The sequence below is a fragment of the Juglans microcarpa x Juglans regia genome, chromosome 7S (assembly GCF_004785595.1).
Source record: "Juglans microcarpa x Juglans regia isolate MS1-56 chromosome 7S, Jm3101_v1.0, whole genome shotgun sequence".
Lineage (NCBI taxonomy): Eukaryota > Viridiplantae > Streptophyta > Magnoliopsida > Fagales > Juglandaceae > Juglans > Juglans microcarpa x Juglans regia.
In genome coordinates this window covers 749075-769651 of record NC_054607.1, presented here as the reverse complement: position 1 = coordinate 769651, position 20577 = coordinate 749075, and the positions used below count along the sequence as shown (strand labels likewise).

Here is a 20577-nt window from a genome sequence, read left to right as displayed (position 1 = left end):
TCCCTTGCCGTCTCTCTCTCTCTCTCTCTCTCACTCAAACCCTAAGTCAAATTCTGAGCCGAAATCTCCGTTGTTCCTCACAGAGAAAATCGTCGGTATGGTTCTCTCTCTCTCTCTCTCTGTTATTTTGAATCTGGTTCTGTGGTTTGGTTCTGATGGTGCATGTTTCGCTCTTTTGAGTCTTTTTTATCTTTTGGTGGTTGAATCTTGCCTTTGCTTGCTGATTATTGAGATTTTGCATATTATGTTTTGTGGGGTTTTGTTTGAAGAAATGCATATATTTCCTATTCCAAATTTTCCATAATAATTAGAGTGAAAATATGACACTGTTGGTTTACTGAGTATGCTTGAAGTCTCTCTTTTATTTCTCTTGCAGGACTGAAAGGAGCATGAGCTTTGGATGGTTCATCTTTAATGCAGTAAACTTCTTGCATTTCTTCCTTAGTTTTTCCATTCATTTTGAGGATTGAAAGATTTTTAATTTCTGCTCAAAGGAAAATCTTTCACGAATGTTCTTTTCAAAGGGATTAGTCATAACCAGGGGAGGCATCACAGCAACAAAATAACTTTGGTGGAGAAAATATTAAATATATGCCATTGGCTTGTATTTTGTTCTTGCATTTATTTTCTCTACATTATTTATATTTTTTTCTTGTAAAAATTTGAATTGGCGATAAAGTTTTTTTTCAAAGAAAATCTAAAAAATAAAAGTAACACAAAAGAACTATGCAGAAAGATATTTAAAAAAGGCTATGTAAAAAATTGTAAAACATCTGTACATGAAAGGCCGAGAAAAAACCCACAATCATCAATTTTTCACTTGTTAAAAAAATAAATAAACATAAAGACTATAAAAAAAGTCTTTTTAAAAGAGTTAAAAATATTTTTTAAAAAAAAAAAAAATCAGGTATAAAACCTGTTCGATATAATATCCGGTTATAACCGGGCCCAAATCCAGATATCCACCTGTTTTTGGACCGGATTAACCCGGGCAGATACCCTCCCGCTTTTTAAAATCCGGATCTGGATCTGGTTCCGGATGCACAGCCCTAATCTCAACGTCCAAGTTATTCTTATCCTAATACTTATTTACGCATTATATAAGCACGAGTATATACACTCTCCCTGAATCAGATATTGAAAAAAGTAAAGGAAAAAAAAACTCTCCCAAATGATCATGTCTGCTGCCAAATTTGGTGGTGAGTCTTCACTTCCAGGCCAAAGGTAACCAATAAGACATCTCTTTACCTTTCTCTTCTACTTCATTCCATGCGATTTACCATTTTGTCTAAAACGTTCTGCTTTTTTCTGGGTACAATTGATTTTCAGCTCCATGTTATCTCTTGTTTTGTTCAATTTCTGACTAAAGCTTTTGGCTTTACTGTCGAACCGATTGTGGTTTCATCTGTCTGTAGTTTTAGATCTTGATTTATACTTGATTGAATGGCGGAATACTATCTTTCGAAGATCTTCCTTGTTTTTGTAATATGAGAATTAAATCTCGATTTTGATTTCATATTGGCCGGCTCTTCCATTTTTTTTTAGTTAGTAAATTGAAGAGCGATCATGTCAACTGATGAACAACTCTCTCTCTCTCTCTCTCTCTCTCCTTTTTCTTGTTCCTAATGCTTGAGGTTAGGCAAAATTACGAATCGTCGAAATGCTTAATTTTGTAGCTGAATGTTTTGCGAGTTGAATAAATCTAGATTCTTTATGGCTTTGTATGGGAGAATCTATTTTCTTTAAATTTACACATGTTTTACAGTGGTTGATTTTTGGTGTGAACTGTTGTTTTATATTGCCTCTACTTGTTCAACTGGTAGTGAGAAAAGGAATTGCTTCCAAATTCTTTGACAGCATATTTGTTCAATTGTATTCAGCAATTCTCTTTGCGTCTAATTCTAAAAGATCTTCGACAAGTAGTCACCAGTTATAATACCAACTACCATGGCCTTGTCACAAACTTAACTTTTAGTATTTGATTTCTCCAACTGAATGATATCCAAAATATGAACGATTTACCCATCTCAGAAACCAATTTCCCTAGGAAAGCCACACTTGTTTTCCGAAATCAAGCGAGTGAAGTAAATTCTCAAAAACAAATTGCTTCATTTCAATAATAATGTTTTTGTTTTTCACTTTGCAAGGGGTGAGAGGATTCTGAGTCTTAACTCAGATTGGAAGCTCCATCAGTGGTCTTAATAGTTAATCTCTTAATAGATTCTAACATATTGCATTAGATTCCTTGTAGGATATAATACCTTCATTTTGTTTTCCCCCTCAGATTATTGGGGAAAGTCGCATTGATTACAGGAGGAGCCACTGGTATTGGAGAGAGCATTGCGCGCCTATTCCACAAACATGGTGCAAAAGTTTGTATAGTTGACTTACAGGACAACCTTGGCCAGCATGTCTGTGATACCCTTGGTGGTGAACCAAACTCTTTTTATTTCCATTGTGATGTCGCCAAAGAAGATGATGTTTGCCGTGCAGTTGACTTCACTGTCAGTAGATTTGGTACACTTGACATCATGGTCAATAATGCTGGTTTGTCAGGTTCACCGTGTCCCGATATCTGCAGTGCAGACATATTGGAGTTTGAGAAGTTATTTGATGTAAATGTGAAGGGAGTCTTCCTTGGAATGAAACATGCAGCTCGGATTATGATCCCATTGAAGAAGGGCTCTATAGTTTCTCTGTGCAGTGTTGCAAGTGCCATAGGTGGGCTCGGTCCACATGCCTACACAGGGTCCAAGCACGCTGTTTTAGGGCTCACAAAGAATGTTGCAGCTGAGCTTGGACTACATGGGATACGTGTCAACTGTGTTTCTCCTTATGCTGTTCTAACAAGCTTGGCTTTAGCTCACTTGCCGGAGGAGGAGAGAACTGAGGATGCCATGGCTGGTTTTCGTGATTTTACTAGGAGGAATGCTAACCTGCAGGGAGTAGAATTGACCACTGATGATGTGGCTAATGCTGTGCTATTCTTAGCAAGCGATGAAGCAAGGTATGTAAGTGGAGCTAATCTCATGGTTGATGGGGGCTTCACATGCTCAAATCACTCACTTCGGGTGTTTAGATGAAATGACAATCAAGAGGCTCATGCTTTGCTTTGGTGTTAGTTGGAGTCGTGTTAACTAAGGTCTTTTTGGTGGGCAGAGGGCTGTAGAGTAGAATGGGTTGAGTTGGGTAAGTTCATGATAGAATGTAGCTTTTTGTTTTATCATGTTTATAAGTTGCACCTGCATCAAATGATCTTCACTGATTAAGCAAGTCTTGTGAATTCTGAAAGATACAAGATTGTTCTTTCTAAATTTGCTGTTAACAACAGGTATGTACAAAGAGGTGATACAAAGCAATTTTTGTTTTCTTTTTAAATTTAGCTAAAACAGTTGAAGTGAAACAATCATGATATGTTAGGGCTTATTGATTTTTTTTTTTTAGAATCTTTGAAACCTTTTGTCAATCATTTGGGCTTTGCTAATGAGCATTTCTACTTAGTTACTCCAAATTCATGATCCCAAATGATGAAATAATGGAGTAGCTAGAAAACTTTAGGGAATGTTGCATAAATGGAAGCCATCTATCTAATCTCTACAATCATGCTTATTAATCTGAGCATTAAAAGTCGGTAATGATTGATAAAGTTTCCCAGATTTCTACAGAAATGTACAATCCGGATCAATCTTCACATAGCAGTTGAACAATCTCATGTACCAAATCCTTGTTTTTCGGGATTTGTGTCCTAAATCCAAGCACAAAAATGCCAATACCCGTGTCTCTAGAAGCAGTTTGTTTTAAATCAAGGCGTTTATTTCTTATTTATTGCTTTTTTTTTTCTTTTCTAAAACCGAATGCATTTTTCGTTCTATTCTCATTTCTCACTGAACTTTGAAAAAAAAAAATTGCTGTACAATTTGATTTATGGGTGTAGAAGGCATTTTCCCAAAATTTTCTTGTCTATTTTCTTGCAGAAAACTTTTGTATCTTGGTGATTAGTGGATGAGCTGAAAGTTTGTAGTTCTATTTTTTTCATTACCCACTTGTATTTTATAAGATTATTGTACTTAATTTATCAAGAAGGGGACCTCATTAAGCGGTTTAATGTCGTCCAATAAGCGGACTGAAAGATTATCGTTCAACAGTTAAAAAGAAAGACATTCTGGTTCTATGTGAATGTCTCTTTTACTGTTAAGTTTGTAAAAACAGTAAGGAGAGTTGAAGTATTAGCAGCATGTTTCCTTCCAGCACATGATATAACCATCCCAATGACACAGGCTTGGAAATCAACGTATCTTTTTGGTTCATTTCATCCTATACGAGGATGAGAGCATTATAATCAAATTAAATGATTACATTTTATTTTTTTCATTCTAGATTAATGGATTCCAGAGTCCACACCCTCATCATGTGGAACTTGAAGAGATTTGTACACTCATTAACATATTGTCAATATGATCAATAGAAATAACAACGGGGCCAATGCATTACATGGTGAATGGTGGTAAAATGTTTAATTTACATGGATTGCCATATTCTCTCATTTTGAAAAGAAATATCCACGAGGTTTTCCTTTGCTTTGGTGGTAGGCCATCTCATCAGGATAAGCATGATTCAATCCACAAACAGAACTCAAAGCTCACCACCAATCAATCAATGATCAAATGACCTTTGCCACATAAAAGATTATCTCTTTTCATTTTATGAAGAGAGGGAAAAGCAAAATGGACAAAAAAAGAACAGAACAAAAATGGAAAAGCACGAAAACGAAATTTCTTTAAATCCATGTTTGATTTGTCATTACTTGTGTTTTTGAATAATAAACTTCATCCATGTTTCATAACCAAACATGGCCTAATCTTTGGGCACATGAGAAGCAAAATATAGCTTGCAACCTGGTTTTGCTCTGCTTCTTACATTATTAACCTTCCTTCCTTCTTTTTCCTTTGATTTCTTTCATTCTAAAGAAAAAACATGGGCTGAGATGAGAGTGGAAGTAAAATTACAGAAGATAGAAGAATAAGAGATTATTTTCTCCCCCTCCATAAATACCAAAAGAGAATGTTATCTATTTATTTATTTATTCAAAGGTCATCTTCACTGTGAAGTTGAATGGATGCACATTATTTCATGGGTGTGAAGTGCAGACCACCTCTAATTACCACATTGATCAGTTGTCCCAAAAGGAATCCAAATTAAGCTAATTTCTTGACTATTCTTTGCACCATTTCTACCGCACAGATCCTGTAATAGTTATCTAATTAACATTTTTTGTTGTTTTTATTTATGAGCTCACGTATTCCAATTTCCCTAATTCTTTTCTCCTCAAATTTTAGGGGTGTAAAGAAAAATCAGAAATGTACCGGACCGGAACAAACCGGTCAAATCGGTCCGATTTTGGAATGGTCTAGTCCGAAACCGGTTTCCGTAATGGCAAAACTTGCTAGTAAGTGTCTGGTTCCGATTCGAGGCCTTTTAGGCATGGACCGGACTAGTTCTGTATAATATATATTTTAAATTATTTTTTTAATATATAATATTTTTTATATTATATATAATTTTTATATATAATATATAATAATATAAATTAATTTAAAAATAAACTAAAATTGTAAAACTTTAAACTGAAATTGATAAATCACATCAATTGAAAAAAAATCCTAAATATCAGAATATTTGAATTTATATATGAAAGTTGTAAATAAGATCACTAAAATATTATTTACTAAAACAAAAAGAAAATCACTCAAATATTAATACCAAATTTTTGGGGCCTAATAAATTCTCAATATATTCTTTTTTATAAGTACATAATACATTATTAAATTAGTAATACTAATATACATTAGTATATAATGTATATTAATTATAATTTATATTTTATAGCTTAATACTAATAGTCTAATACTATATTACTATTAGTAATATACTTTGAAGTCTATATATAAATTAGTATATTTTAAAACCAGAAAACTGGACCGAACGTTATTGATGGGAGAAATGATAGTTGAATGTGTAAGTGTTGTACAATCACTTTGAAAAAAATGAATAAATATAAGATCAACTCATTTTTTTTTTATAATAGAGCCTTCTCTTTTTTAAAATAATTGCACGATACTTATGCACTCTACTACTAGTATATAACATTACTCTTTCAATGAAATGTATAATATGCATTGAGCAATGCTATACAACTTTTTCAATCTTTACATATTAAATTTTTTTAAATTTTTAGATTTTTTAATTTTTTTTTGAGTTTATTCTTTTTAAATTAATTTAATTATTTTATTTATTATTTATATATATTAAATATTTGATAAAATAAAAAATATAATAAAAACTTGAAAAAAGTATAATGTGTGAAGGTTTTATATGCATTATGCTTATCCATATGCAGAACATGTGCCAACTGATCGATAAAAGGACAAAAGCAAAAAAGAAAAAGAAGAACAAAACAAAAGTAGAAAAGCAGTCATGAGGTGTGAAGTTGATTGGATGCACATTATTTCATGTTATCATGGTCCCCGAAAGGAATCCAAATTAAGCTTTCTTGACTATTCTTTGCCAATGTCTACCGCACAGATCGAGTTATCTATTAATTAACAAATTTATTATTATTATTTATGAGTCCGTCCATCATCTACAGCTCATCATGCATTCCAATTTGATCAGGACAAACATTTTGTAAAAGCAACAAGATAGTAAAATAAAATGAGACACGGAGATAAGATAAATGTTTTTTTAAAAATTGTCAGATAAGACTGTTTATCCATATCGGATTAAAAATCTGGCCCGATCTGAAACCCAAATAACCGGTTATTCTGGCCCACAATCCGGACCGGAACCCGCATCACTCCTAACCGGCCCAACCCGGGCCGGTTAGCGGTATTACATCTGGGTACCGAATTTTAACCCCGGTATATGGATAAAAAATAAAAAATAAAAAAAATAAAAAAAAACTAAGCCTAACTAAGCCCCCCCAACCTGTTGGCTGAATCGTATCTCACTTCTCCCCTCTCTCTCTCCCCCTCGAGCCATGAAAGTTTGAAACCCTAGCCTTCTCTTTCAAGTTTTGCCGCCATCTCTCTCTCTTGTAGTCACCGCTGGCCGAACTTCCGATCCGTAAGTCTCTCTTCTCTCTCTCACTTCGGTAAGTCTCTCTTCTCTCTCTCACTTCGGTAACTCTATCTCTCTGTGTCTCTCGATCTATGAGCAATGCCTTTGGACAAATCTTATGTAGGTATAGAGTAGATGCCGTTATTTTTCTAGACCTGCTCTCTTTTGTTAAACATAGGTTTTTTTAAAAAAAAAAATTTTTGAGGGTTTACATTTTTGTTCTCTGTTTGTTGATTTTGAGTTTGTTTTGATGAGAGTGTTTGAATGTTTGAGGAGTATTTTTATGGGTTAGATCCTCGTGCCGTCGTCTTCATCTTTGGGTATGTTTTCTTATCTCTGTATGTTTTGTTCTCTGTTTGTTATTTTGGGTCAGTTTTGATGAGAATGTTTGAATATTTGAGGAGTATTTTTATGGGTTAGATCTATTTAGTTGAGCAAAGAAAAAATAAATAAACATTTTTCTACGCACTTGAAGATTGGGTTTGTTGCCATGTACATAAAAGGAAAAATACATAACAAATCTCTTTAGATCTGTTTATCTGCAAAAATGCTAGAACCGTGGGTATCGAATCCAAAGAAGTTTTAAGGCCATTGAGAGGTGAGTTGGCTTCAGAAATATGTTGAGTATGTTTCAGACGTATGGCTTCTGTCCAGTGTAAAAAATATATAGTTTTGAATAAAGATGACCATTGGATTTGGTTGTTTGAAAGTTTCTAAACTTGTCTGTTTTTCAATGGGCTTCATAAGGTCTAACATGAGAATTCAAGATAATGGTAAACCTCCAAAATAGAGATATAAAAAATTTCTATTCAATGTGGCTCTCATGACAACTTACTTCATTATATAATGATCGAACGTGATCTATTGTGGTGGATCTAAACTCTATTTTAGGTTCTTGTTTATTAATTTTGCTAACAGAAGTGGTTGTCTAGAGATATCTATTTGAATGAAAACTCTATAAAATATTTGTTAGTGTGGGTGTATTTGGAGGAAAAAAAATGTTGTGCTTGGATTCTAGGTAATAGTTGAACATTCATGTTGTAGTTGGCCAAAGTTGCACCTTTATGCTTGTAATTCAATGGAACTAAGTACTGATCAAGTCTAGATCTCCTACCACTTCATGTGCTTCCCCTCAACTTTGATTATCTACACATTTCTTTGACTTTTGATTTTAATATATAAAGTTTATTAACAATTTCTTAAGCATGGAGTAATATATATATATATATATATATATATATATATATAAATGTTTTAAAAGTCATAGTGGTAGCACAACAAGAAATAAATATATTTGTAGCCACATTTTTAGATTTGTCATTTTCATTCAATTTTGTGAGATTCTAGATCACATGATGAACGTGACTTGGATTGATCTTTTCACTTATTTGATAAATTAGGTAATGCCTAGATTTTACTATTAGTTCTTCAGTTAGGTTTTGTTGCTTTCAATAAAGAAATTTCCAATGATTTCTCATAATTAAGCTTTCATTTTACGAGTATGATGTCAATAACTCGCAATTTTTATCTTTGTATAGAAGTATTGAGCAAAGCTGATTTTGTTCTCATCTTAATCTTTAATTTAGTAAGTGGAATTTGTCTTAATCCTTGTATATATAATCCTTGTTTACTTATAAATATATATATATATATATATAATCCTTGTTCAAAACTTTTTGTTTTTGCAGGATTTCTTTCAGTCTAATTACTTGAAGTTTGCTATTTGATGTGGAGATTAAATCATTGATGAACATGCTACTAATTTTGTAATTCATATATTGTAATTTTGTATTTTGTAATATAATGTATAAATAACGAATAATGTAATATGTAGTATATTGCATTATGATGCATGCATCGATAAATTTATGCATTTAGTATTTAGAACACAAATATTATGCTTTCCAATTTGACTTCTTAGAATTGTTTCTAATAAAATAAAGGCTTTTATATAAAAAATAATTATGGTTTGAAAATTTTTAAATAAATATAGGCTTTTGCATAAAAAGCTTTCAAACGGATTTTTCTTGAAATAACATGAATAAAATATAGGTTTTTACTTGAAAAAGAGTTATCCGGGTATGAGCTTTTAGTATGAACCTTTAGTAAAAAATATTAAATATAAATCTTTAGTGTTAAAAAAAAAAAAAAATCGGGTATAACCCGGAATCCGGATTTTCGGATTTCAAAAATTCGGATCCATTTGGGATCTAGCCCGGGTCTGAACCGGACCAATCTGGCTCGGGTTTGAAACTCGAGTCCCGGTCCGAGTATATCTGAATTCTCAGGTTGAAACCCGGATGAACACCTCTACTACTATATGAGAAAAGGTTAATGGAATGAAGCACTGAAAAAAGGATTTTCTTAGAAAAGGTTACGAGTTATCTTTGACAATATGACAGACTACCTAATTAACCGCGTTAGCCATTTTCCTATTTAATTTTATTATAGTAAGATATTTTAATTTCTAACTATCATTTTCTTATGAAAAACTCTTGATAGCAGCCACTATTTACTGCATCCAAATTACACACATGACATGACTTTCGTTCCTCCTCCAAACGGGGGCAGTCACTTTCATTTTGAATTTTCATTTCGTCCCTTCTCCCCCCAATCCCCACGTTTCTTTCTCTTTCTTCCTCTTCTCCCTTTCCGTTTCTTTCCTTCAAGAACTTCTTAGGGGAACTGGTTTGCATAATTCAAGAACCAGTTTCGGACTGGACCGGTTCAAAACCGGTCCAACCGGTCTAGTCCGAATCAATTTTTCAATTTAAATTTACACCCAGTCGTGATACCATGAGAATGTTTGAAAATTCACCTTACTTTTCTGGTAATGAATATTTACATATATATAATTTTACAGATCGTATGGCTTTAATACAAATTAATTAATTTACAATTAAAAAAGAAATAATATACAAAAAAATCTCCTACAATCACGTTGGTCAACTTTGACATATATGAATAGACTATGATTGAAGAGTGATATCCTCGACAACTTCTCTGAAATCTCGTTGTTAATTAGTACGTAGTTATCTAATTAACACTTTTATTTTATTTTATTTATTTATGCGTCCATCAGCTACTGCTCAAAGCTCTAAAAACTTTAGCTAAATAAACATTGAATTTGCATATGTGAGGTGCTACTACTTTTATTTAAATTGCACTATAAACTACTAAAAATGGCAATTTACATGATCATAACAAACTAAAATCTGACAATTTCAAAGGCAATTAAATGGTGAATGGTTTTATCACAAAAAAAAAAAAAAAAATGGTGAACGGTGGTAAAATGTTGTTTATTTTTTTATTTTCTGGATTGCCATCTCTCTCATTTTCCAAGGCAATGTCTACGGCACCAAGAAGTTTCCTTTCTAATGTTGCATACAATCTATAAATAGTTAAGTTTCGTATAAGTCTTTTATAAAAAATAAATTTTACTATAAAATAATAGTATTTTATAATTTTTTTTAAAATGTAATCTACTTTTATTTATAATTTATATAGAACTTATCTATTTAAAACTTATACAAATAAATCATCTTCTTAATAGTAGGCCATCTGATTAGGACAAGTATTTTGAAAAAGCAACTATGAATAAGGGAATTGCAACTTTTGGCTGGCTGCTCTGTAGCGATTGATCAAGACGGTAGAATTTAAGACGTTTAACAATATGAACAGCTGTCATCTTGAAGCAGTGATCATTTTTTTTTCTGAAATATATGATGAATGATGGATCTTTCCTTCATTTCCCACAATGGGATGATATGTATGATGTATGTACACATTCAATCCACAATTAGAATCCAAAGTTCATCCAGAGCAGGTGCCAACCGACAGATAAAAGATGATCTCTCTTTATTTTCTGAGGAGGGAAAACAAAGAGGAAAATCAAGAACAAAACCAAAGTCGGAAAGCAGGAAAACGAAATTTCTTTGCATCCATGTTTGATTTTTCATGTGGCATGTGTTTTTAAATAGAGAAATGATACTTACAGTCGTGAGTGTATAAGTGCCGTATAATCACTTTGAAAAAAGTGAATAAATACAGAATCTATATAAAAAGAAATTTTTTAAATTGATGTGATTTGATATGATTCATCATATTTTAAAATTATTTTTATTATAAAATAGATATAATAAATTTAATAAAATTACGTCAGTTTGTGAGATTATTTTTATATAATTCTTTTACATACGTATCAATACTCATTAGTTTAATATTTCTTTTTTCTGTTATTTATTGTGAAATTGGCATTGAATGAATCATGTTATAATCCAGTTGCAAGTCAGCAATTAATATTACTAACTAGCTAGCTAGCATATATGGGGGAACTTTTTTATCACACAAATTAATGGAATTTATCACTAACTAGGCAGATGCTTGATGAATGCGAGGAATCACTGGCCTGCTCATTCACCCTCGGTCCTGGCCCAGGAGAAGTTCCTGATCCAAGGTCAAGTTAAGAAAAAGGTTACTTGTTATAATTAATTAATGGTACTTCTATGTTCTGATGATGCAGATCATCCTGTTGCAATATGCATGCACACTCATGTCTATGTATATAATCCCTGTAGTGGAGCTGCGCACTACTAATTCTTCAATCCTCTGTTACTTGAACGTTAAAAGTAAAAGTTGTCAAATATGATTTGGCATTATAATGTGTTGATGTGAGCATTGGGAATTGTTTTGCTCATGACTTAAAATGTTAGCTCTTTCTTTTGTATCCGTAATCAATGCCTTTTTTTTTTTTTTTTTTTTTTTGCCGATCGAATTTCCGTTTGTAAAACAATGGAAAACTTCAAAAGCCGGTGCTGTTTTTCGAGTGTAATATATATATATATATATATATATATATATACATATAGATATATAGATATATACTAGGAAATGATCCGAGTGCGTTAGCCCTGAGGTGTACTTGACATAATGATTTGAATAAATAAAAAGGTAAAAAAGTCAGTAACTTATTTATTTGAAAAAAGAAAATACAAGATTAAAACAAGATAAAAAATCAAAATTAAGAAAAAATCTAAACTTCAACAAAGAATGGGCATTGGTCTATAATTATCTATTTACTTTTTATATAATAATAAAATATTATTAACTTTTTATTTCAAAAAAATGAAACAAAAAGAAAGGAAAATGAGTATACTGTTAGAACAAAAAAGATATAAAAAAGAGACGTCAATTCATGTGTGCCGCGGGGCTATTATAAGTTTTTTGATAAACATGATCATTCATTTAATTCCACAAGGGAGCAACACGTCAAATGATCAAGGGTCTTACAGACCTTTTGGTAAAACACGATCATTCTTTAAATTTTACAAGGGAGCTACACGTCAAATCGTCAAGGATTTTAAGAACTTTTTAGTAAAACAGAACTTAACGGACTTAATGGAAAAATAAGAAAAGTTAACGGAAAAAAAAAAATTACTATTCACAATTAGATAGCCACTTATTATAATAGAGTAAATATATATAAAGAAATGACAGAACTATTACTGTGTAACAATTTGATTACAATTATGTAATAAAATATTATTATTTTCAACTTAATTTTACCTCGGCACATATAATAAACAGATAAGGGATGCCCTTGCCTTATAGCTCTTGAAGGTAAAAAGTTCTTTTCATCTTTGCCATTAACTAGAATTGAATAGCTTATTGAACAAACACATTTCATAATCATGCTGCTTATTTTCTCCCCAAACCCAAGCCTTCTCAACATAGCATCTAAGAAATTAAGTCCATTTCACATTGTCATAGGCCTTTGACATATCCAATTTGATTGCCATGCTCCCGACTCTGCCTTTTTGCTTTGTCTTACATCTCGTAAGCAACCATTATGTTATCTGTTATTAGCTTGTCTGGGATGAAGGCACTTTGATTCGAGGAGATGATCTCAGGCAAGACTTTCTTAATTCTGTTAGCCAACACTTTTGTGATTAGTTTGTACAACACATTGCATAGGTTATTGACCTGAAATCCTTCACAGTAGTGGGAGACTTCACCTTTGGTGTGAGAGCAATAAATGTATGATTTAAGCCCTAACTCATATTACCACCATTTAGGAATTTCAGCACTGTTCGGCATGTTTCTTCACTTACTATCTTCCAATGATTTTGGTAGAAGCCTGCCCCAAAGCCATCGGGGCCAGTGACTTAAGAGAAGACATCTGGTTTAAGGCCACCACCACATCATCTATTGTAAACTCTCTCTCCAGCCCCCCTCTCATCCCTTCAGTGATCCTAGGTTCAGTTGTCAAAACACATTTCTCAATATCAACAATAGTAGGGTTTGCAGATAAAAAGATCTAATTAAAATAACTGTAGAAGGCTCCCTCAATCTCCAACTCCTCATTTACTAACCTTCCTCGAGAGTCCATTATTGATTTGATGGTGTTTTCCTTTTTCTCTGATTAGCACATGTATGAAAGAATTTTGTATTTTTGTCACCACGTGTTAACCAGTGTCTTTTTGATAATTTTTTCCACCTCAGATTTTCCTGCTCTAGCAATAGGCTTAACACCCCTTTTAGCCTCTTTATCTCCCCCATATTCTCTGGCCCCTCATCATCCTCTAAACCTCCTAGTTGCTCATTTTTTTTTTTTATTGCGCCTTCCCTTGCCAATATGGAGTCTCTGCTCCACCTACTTAGTGAATTTCTGTAGCCAAAGAGTAGCTGTTGGATCTTGTTCAAATGTCCAGTAATTTCTCTATGTTTTTCCCATTCAGTTTCTACAATTTTACCACACTCCCCCTCCATACCCCAGCTCATCTCATACCTGAAGTTTCTTCTCTTATAGCGCCTATCCATCCTCTTTTTAACAGTAAGCAGAAGAGGCTTATGATCCAAAACCCATGTCCGCAGAACCTCCACTCCCACCTCCTGAAATCTACACACCCAGGCGCGGTTGGCTACAACACCATCTAACTTCTCTTTTATAAAAGTTTCATCCACATGGCCATTGCTCCAAGTGAATTTGTTTCCAGACCATCCTAGATCAGATAGACTTGCCACCTCAAAAGCCCTTCTGAATAACTCCATTTGTCCTTCATTTCTTGTTCTCCCTCATACCTTTTCATCTTGGGCCACTATCTCATTGAAATCACCCACCACACACCACCCCATACCAGATGGTGGATTTTGGGATTTTAGTAACTCCTAGGAAATACCTTTCTTGCTCGCTTCTAGGTTGCCATAGAACCCTGTCAGCAGCCACTTGTCCCCCACCTTGTCTCCTTTGACCCACACATTTATGTGCCACTGGGAATAGTTTATCAGCTCCACCTCTTCCTCATTTTTTTCACATTATTATCAAACCACCACTCAATCCCCTTGGTTCCACCACTACACATCCCTCCATTCCCATTTTTCTCTTCACACGGTTTGCTTCACTTGCTCTCAATCTTGTCTTCATCAAGAAGATATTGAGCTTATTTTTCTTTGCCAGTAAGCAAAGGGAATGAACTATTTGGGGGTTTTCAAGTCCTCAACAGTTCCAACTAAGGATTTTTATGACTCCTAGCAGGTCTGCCTAGCAACCACAACCACAATATTGACTGTCACCTCTTCCAAGTTTCCTCCCACCAATTTAAGTTTCTTTGATCCCACTTCTACAATATATTTTTCCATACCACCTCTTTTCCTTGGACTCAAAAGACAAGGAATCCGTTTGCATACCTTTTTCTCTAGCCCAGCGCTTCCACTTACCAATCATCTTGGTATTTTGTATCATCGTAGACACCTCCACTTTGCCTTCTCACTGCTAACCTGGCCACCTAGAGGCATCTGATTGTCACTAGCACTCAAATCAACCACTTGTTCAAGCAAGGGATTCGTCCCCATCCCTTTCACATGTTCTTTAGGACTCACGATTCCTTCCTTTTTTTCCTTTGTGACCAAGTCTGCATCCACCAATGAACAGTTATCCTTCACATTCTCCTCAGCACCCTCTGACCCTCCCATTTCCCTTCCCTTTCCGCAACCTTCATCACCCTTCCAGCTCCCTCCCTTCCTAAATGCTAGCCAACTCTTCTCCTTGCTCACATAGCTGCTTTTGATTCTTCCCTCCTTTTCTCTGACTATCTTGGGCCCATATTGATAAGATTTCCTTCTTGTAGCTGTATTTGTGAGGTACTACTATTTTTCTTTAAATTGCACCATAAACTATTAAAATTGGCAATTTACATCATAAACAATTTATAAAACTTGACAATTTGTACTCTCAGTACTTAACATATTGCCCATATGATCAATATGTTTATCACGTACGTAATGTATGTTAGTAATTAGTGATTGGAATATTAAACAGAATGGGATTTAACAAATTGACTTTTAATGCAAAAGTACATTTAATTATTGGTACTGAATGATCTGGTAAATCTTGATTTTTAAATGTTATATGTGTGTGTGTATGATGAAATTGGGGTTCGTATTTGAATCTAAATTGATAATTGATTTGTTTTTATGTTCAAGTTGATTTGATTCATGAGAAGTGAAGATAAATATTTGCTTAAATCTTGTGTACTTGTTTTTTGTTTATAATTTTATACAGAGCTTTTATTGTCAGTACTTGCACAATTGTAAAACGAATGTTTTTGCATGCTTAGTTATGAATGTAATTATAGGGTTTAATGGATGTAAAGGAAGCTGCTGTGAGGAATGTAAAATGTAGGGCACGCAAGGTGTTTGAAGAAAAGCTCAAGTGAGCTACAGGTATATTGATACGGGTTCTTCGAGGGACCCAACCTCCTTACTGAATTCAAGCAATTTCCAGATGCCCCTACGTTCTTCCCCTTTTCCTTCCACCATATATCCGATACCTTCCCAAAACAGACTAACAAACTTCCCGGTTTGATAATTGACACATGCAAAATAAAAGCTACCTCACTGCCCACAAACGTAAAACCCCACAGACATTAAACGCACAGTTTTGGTGTTTTTAAGTTCCAAAGCTCCAAATAGACAAATCCCATACAAGCCTTTTATAAAATAATGGGTTTCACTAATAAATAATAATTTTTTTTTACACTTTTTTTAAGTGGAGTCTACTTTTTTACAAAGGCTTATATGGAACTTGTCTATTTGAGACTTGTACAAATCATTTCTCTTCAACTAAAACCCCCATTTCACTTTTCTTCTCATACGGTGTGCTTCATCCTGACCCTCCACACGGCGTCGTTCTTGTTCAAGCCCTTCAACTACTTCACTTCTTCGAACTCAACTCCGATCACTTCCCTTCTTCTACGTCTGCAGTGCTTCGTTCTTCTAGTGTTTCCCTTGCTGCCGTTGGATCTCTATCACGATCTCTCTCTCTCACACACTCAAACCCTAACTCAAATTCTGAGCCGACATCTCCGTTGTTCTTCACAGAGAAAATCGTCGGTATGGTTCTCTCTCTCTCTCTCTCTCTCTCTGTTATTTTGAATCGGGTTCTGTGGTTTGGTTCTGATTGGTGCATGTTTCGCTCTTTTGAGTCTTTTTATCTTTTGGTGGTTGGATCTTGCCTTTGCTTGCTGATTAGTGAGATTTTGCATATTATGTTTTGTGGGGTTTTGTTTAAAGAAATGCATACTATTTCCTATTCCAAAATTTTCATAATAATTAGAGTGAAAATATGACACTGTTGGTTTACTGAGTATGCTTGAAGTCTCTCTTTTATTTCTCTTGCAGGACTGAAAGGGGCATGAGCTTTGGATAGTTCATCTTTAATGCAGTAAACTTCTTGCATTTCTTCCTCAGTTTTTCCATTCATTTTGAGGATTGAAAGATATTTAATTCCTGCTCAAAGGAAAATCTTTCACGAATGTTCTTTTCAAAGGAATTAGTCATAACCAGGAGAGGCATCACAGCAACAAAATAGCTTTGGTGGAGAAAATATTAAATATATGCCATTGGCTTGTATTTTGTTCTTGCATTTATTTTCTCTACATTATTTATATTTTTTTCTTGTAAATATTTGAATTGGCGATAAAGTTTTTTTAAAAAAGAAAATCTAAAAAAAAAATTACACAAAAGAACTATACAGAAAGATATTTAAAAAAGGCTATGTAAAAATCCACAATCATGAATTTTTCACTTGTTTAAAAAAAATAATAATAAACATAAAGACTGTAAAAAAAAGTCTTTTTAAAAGAGTTCAAAATATTTAAAAAAAAAAAAAAAAAAACCAGGTATAAAACCTGGATTTAAACGGATACCCGGTTATAACCCGGCCGAAATCCAAATGTCTGTCTGTTTTTGAACCGGATTAATCCGGGTGGATACCTGCCCACTTTTTAAAATCTGGATCTGGATGCACAGCCCTAATCTCGACTTCCAAGTTATTCTTCTCCGAATATTTATTTACGCATTACAGAAGCACGAGTATGTACGCTCTCCCCTGAATCAGATACTGAAAAAAGTGAAGGAAAAAAAAAAAAAAAACACTCCCAGACGGTCATGTCTGCTGCCAAATTTGGTGGTGAGTCTTCCCTTCCAGGCCAAAGGTAACCAAATAAGACATCTTTTTACGTTTCTCTTCTACTTCATCCCAGGCGATTTACCATTTTGTCTAAAACGTTCTGCTTTTTTCTTGGTACAATTGATTTTCAGCTCCTTTTATCTCTTGTTTTGTTCAATTTCTGACTGAAGTTTTTGGCCTTACCGTCAAACCGATTGTGGTTCCATCTCTGTCTGTAATTTTAGATCTTGATTTATACTTGATTGAATGGCGGGATACTATTTCAGTTCTTCCTTTTTTTTTTGTAATATGAGAATTAAATCTCCATTTTGATTTCATATTGGGCTCTACGATTTTTTTTTTAGTTTGTAAATTGAAGAGCGATCATGTCAAATGATGAACAACTCTCTCTCTCTCTCTCTCTCTCTCTCTCTCTCTCTCTTTTCTTCTTCCTAATGCTTGAGGTTGGGCAAAATTAAGAGTAGTCAAAATGCTTAATTTTGTAGCTGAATGTTTTGAGAGTTGAATAAATCTAGATTCTTTATGACTTTGTATGGGCGTATGTATATTCTTTAAATTTACACGTTTTACAGTGGTTTGATGTTTTGGTGTGAACTGTTGTTTTATATTACCTCTACTTGTTAACTGGTAGCGAGAAAAGGAATTGCTTCTAAATTCTTTGATAGCATATTTGTTCAATTGTATTCAGCAATTCCCTTTGCGTCTAAGTCTGAAAGATCTTTGACAAGTAGTCATCAGTGATAATACCAACTACCAAGGCTTTGTCACAAACTTAACTTTTAGTATTTGATTTCTCCATCTGAATGATATCCTAAATATGAATGATCTACCCATCTCAGAAAACCAATTTCCCTATGAAAGTAACGCTTGTTTTCCAAAATCAAGTGAGTGAAGTAAATTCTCAAAAACAAATTGCTTCATTTCAATAATAATGTTTTTGTTTTTCACTTTACGAGGGGTAAGAGGATTCTGAGTCTTAACTCAGATTTTATGTTCCATCAGTGGTCTTAATAGTTAATCTCTTAATAGATTCTAACATATTGCATTAGATTCCTTGTAGGATATAATACCTTCATTGTGTTTTCCCCCTCAGATTATTGGGGAAAGTGGCATTGATCACTGGAGGAGCCACTGGTATTGGAGAGAGCATTGCGCGCCTATTCCACAAAAATGGTGCAAAAGTTTGTATAGTTGACTTACAGGACAACCTTGGCCAGCATGTCTGTGATACCCTTGGTGGTGAACCAAACTCTTGTTATTTCCATTGTGATGTCACCAAAGAAGATGATGTTTTCCGTGCAGTTGACTTCACTGTCAGTAAATTTGGTACACTTGACGTCATGGTCAATAATGCTGGTTTGTTAGGTTCACCGTGTCCCGATATCCGCAGTGCAGACATATCGGAGTTTGAGAAGTTATTTGATGTAAATGTGAAGGGAGTCTTCCTTGGAATGAAACATGCAGCTCGGATTATGATCCCATTGAAGAAGGGCTCTATAATTTCTCTGTGCAGTGTTGCAAGTGCCATAGGGGGGCTCGGTCCACATGCCTACACAGGGTCCAAGCATGCTGTTTTAGGGCTCACCAAGAATGTTGCAGCTGAGCTTGGACTACATGGGATACGTGTCAACTGTGTTTCTCCTTATGCTGTTCCTACAGGCTTGGCTTTAGCTCACTTGCCGGAGGAGGAGAGAACTGAGGATGCCATGGCAGGTTTTCGTGATTTTACTGGGAGGAATGCTAACCTGCAGGGTGTAGAATTGACCACTGATGATGTGGCTAATGCTGTGCTATTCTTAGCAAGCGATGAAGCAAGGTATGTAAGCGGAGCTAATCTCATGGTTGATGGGGGCTTCACATGCTCAAATCACTCACTTCGGGTGTTTAGATGAAATGACACTGCTTCCGAATCTCGTTTCGGAAGACGGTTGAGTCTCTCTATCTTTTGTTCCGTTCTCAAGTCCCTGAACTTATGAAGTATCGTTTCCGTAGTATACCAATTCGTCAACATACCACCGAGCCATTTATTATTAACATAATGACAACGAGCCCTTATTGCAGCCCGTGCTACTGAATCAGCTGCTTTATTTTTGGTACCAACAATTAAGAATTGTTTTCCCCTACTTGCTGCATCAAAAGAAATATCATTCAGGCAATATTTCTAAAGGAGTTGCAAATGGATCTGTGGGTTCACCAATCATTGATGGTTCTAGAACCGCTAAACCTACGTTACATGCAATGGTGCCTAGAATTACTACTGGAAAAATATATAAAAGATCATTGGGCCATGCGGGTTCTCCATAATAATTATGACCCATACCTTTAGCCAATTAAGCTCTTAATACAGGATCATTCAAGTCAGGTTTTTTTGTTATTGGGATAGGAGTCGTGTTAACTATGGTCTTTTTGGTGGGCAGAGGGCTGTAGAGTAGAATGGGTTGAGTTGGGTAAGCTCATGATAGAATGTAGCTTTTTGTTTTATCGTGTTTATAAGTTGCACCTGGATCAAATGATCTTCACTGATTAAGCAAGTCTTATGAATTCTGAAAGATATAAAATTGTTCTTTCTAAATTTGCTGTTAACAACAGGTATGTACAAAGAGGTGATAACAAAGCAAGTTTTGTTTTCTTTTCAAATTTAGCTTAACAGGTAAAGTGAAACAATCATGATATATTAGGGTTTATGAATGTTTTTTTTTAGAATCATTAAAACCTTTTGTCAATCATTTGGGCTTTGCTAATGAGCATTTCTACTTAGTTACTCCCAAAATCATGATCCTAAATGATGAAATAATGGAGTAGCTAGAAGACTTTAGGGAATGCTCTACATAAATGGAAGCCATTTATCTAATCTCTACAATCATGCTTATTAATCTGAACATTAAAAGTCGGTAATCGACAATAATGCTGCATGGATGCTTTCTTTTTTCTTTTCTTTTTATTTTTTTGGACGAATTTATGGGTGTAGAAGGCATTTTCCCAAACTTTTGTAT

General features: G+C 34.2%; 1 protein-coding gene across 9 annotated transcripts; it reads left to right on the top strand.

Moving 5' to 3' along the window:
- The first annotated feature begins 379 nt into the window (after window positions 1–379).
- On the top strand, window positions 380–19611 carry LOC121241023 (xanthoxin dehydrogenase-like). Of its 9 annotated transcripts, none has more exons than XR_005935630.1 (4): window positions 16238–16506; window positions 16795–16837; window positions 17480–17609; window positions 18634–18648. XR_005935630.1 is itself a non-coding variant. In XM_041138604.1 (4 exons), exons 3-4 carry the CDS (start codon window positions 17563–17565, stop codon window positions 19474–19476), a joined length of 846 nt encoding a protein of 281 aa, XP_040994538.1. In that variant the 5' UTR covers window positions 16238–16506; window positions 16795–16837; window positions 17480–17562; the 3' UTR covers window positions 19477–19611. The 9 variants fall into 9 exon arrangements, 8 of the variants coding, with proteins under 8 accessions (XP_040994535.1, XP_040994534.1, XP_040994537.1 ...); XM_041138604.1 differs by lacking the exon at window positions 18634–18648 and adding an exon at window positions 18678–19611; XM_041138601.1 differs by lacking the exons at window positions 16238–16506; window positions 16795–16837; window positions 17480–17609; window positions 18634–18648 and adding exons at window positions 380–419; window positions 1135–1224; window positions 2285–3372.
- Window positions 19612–20577: the final 966 nt, after the last annotated feature.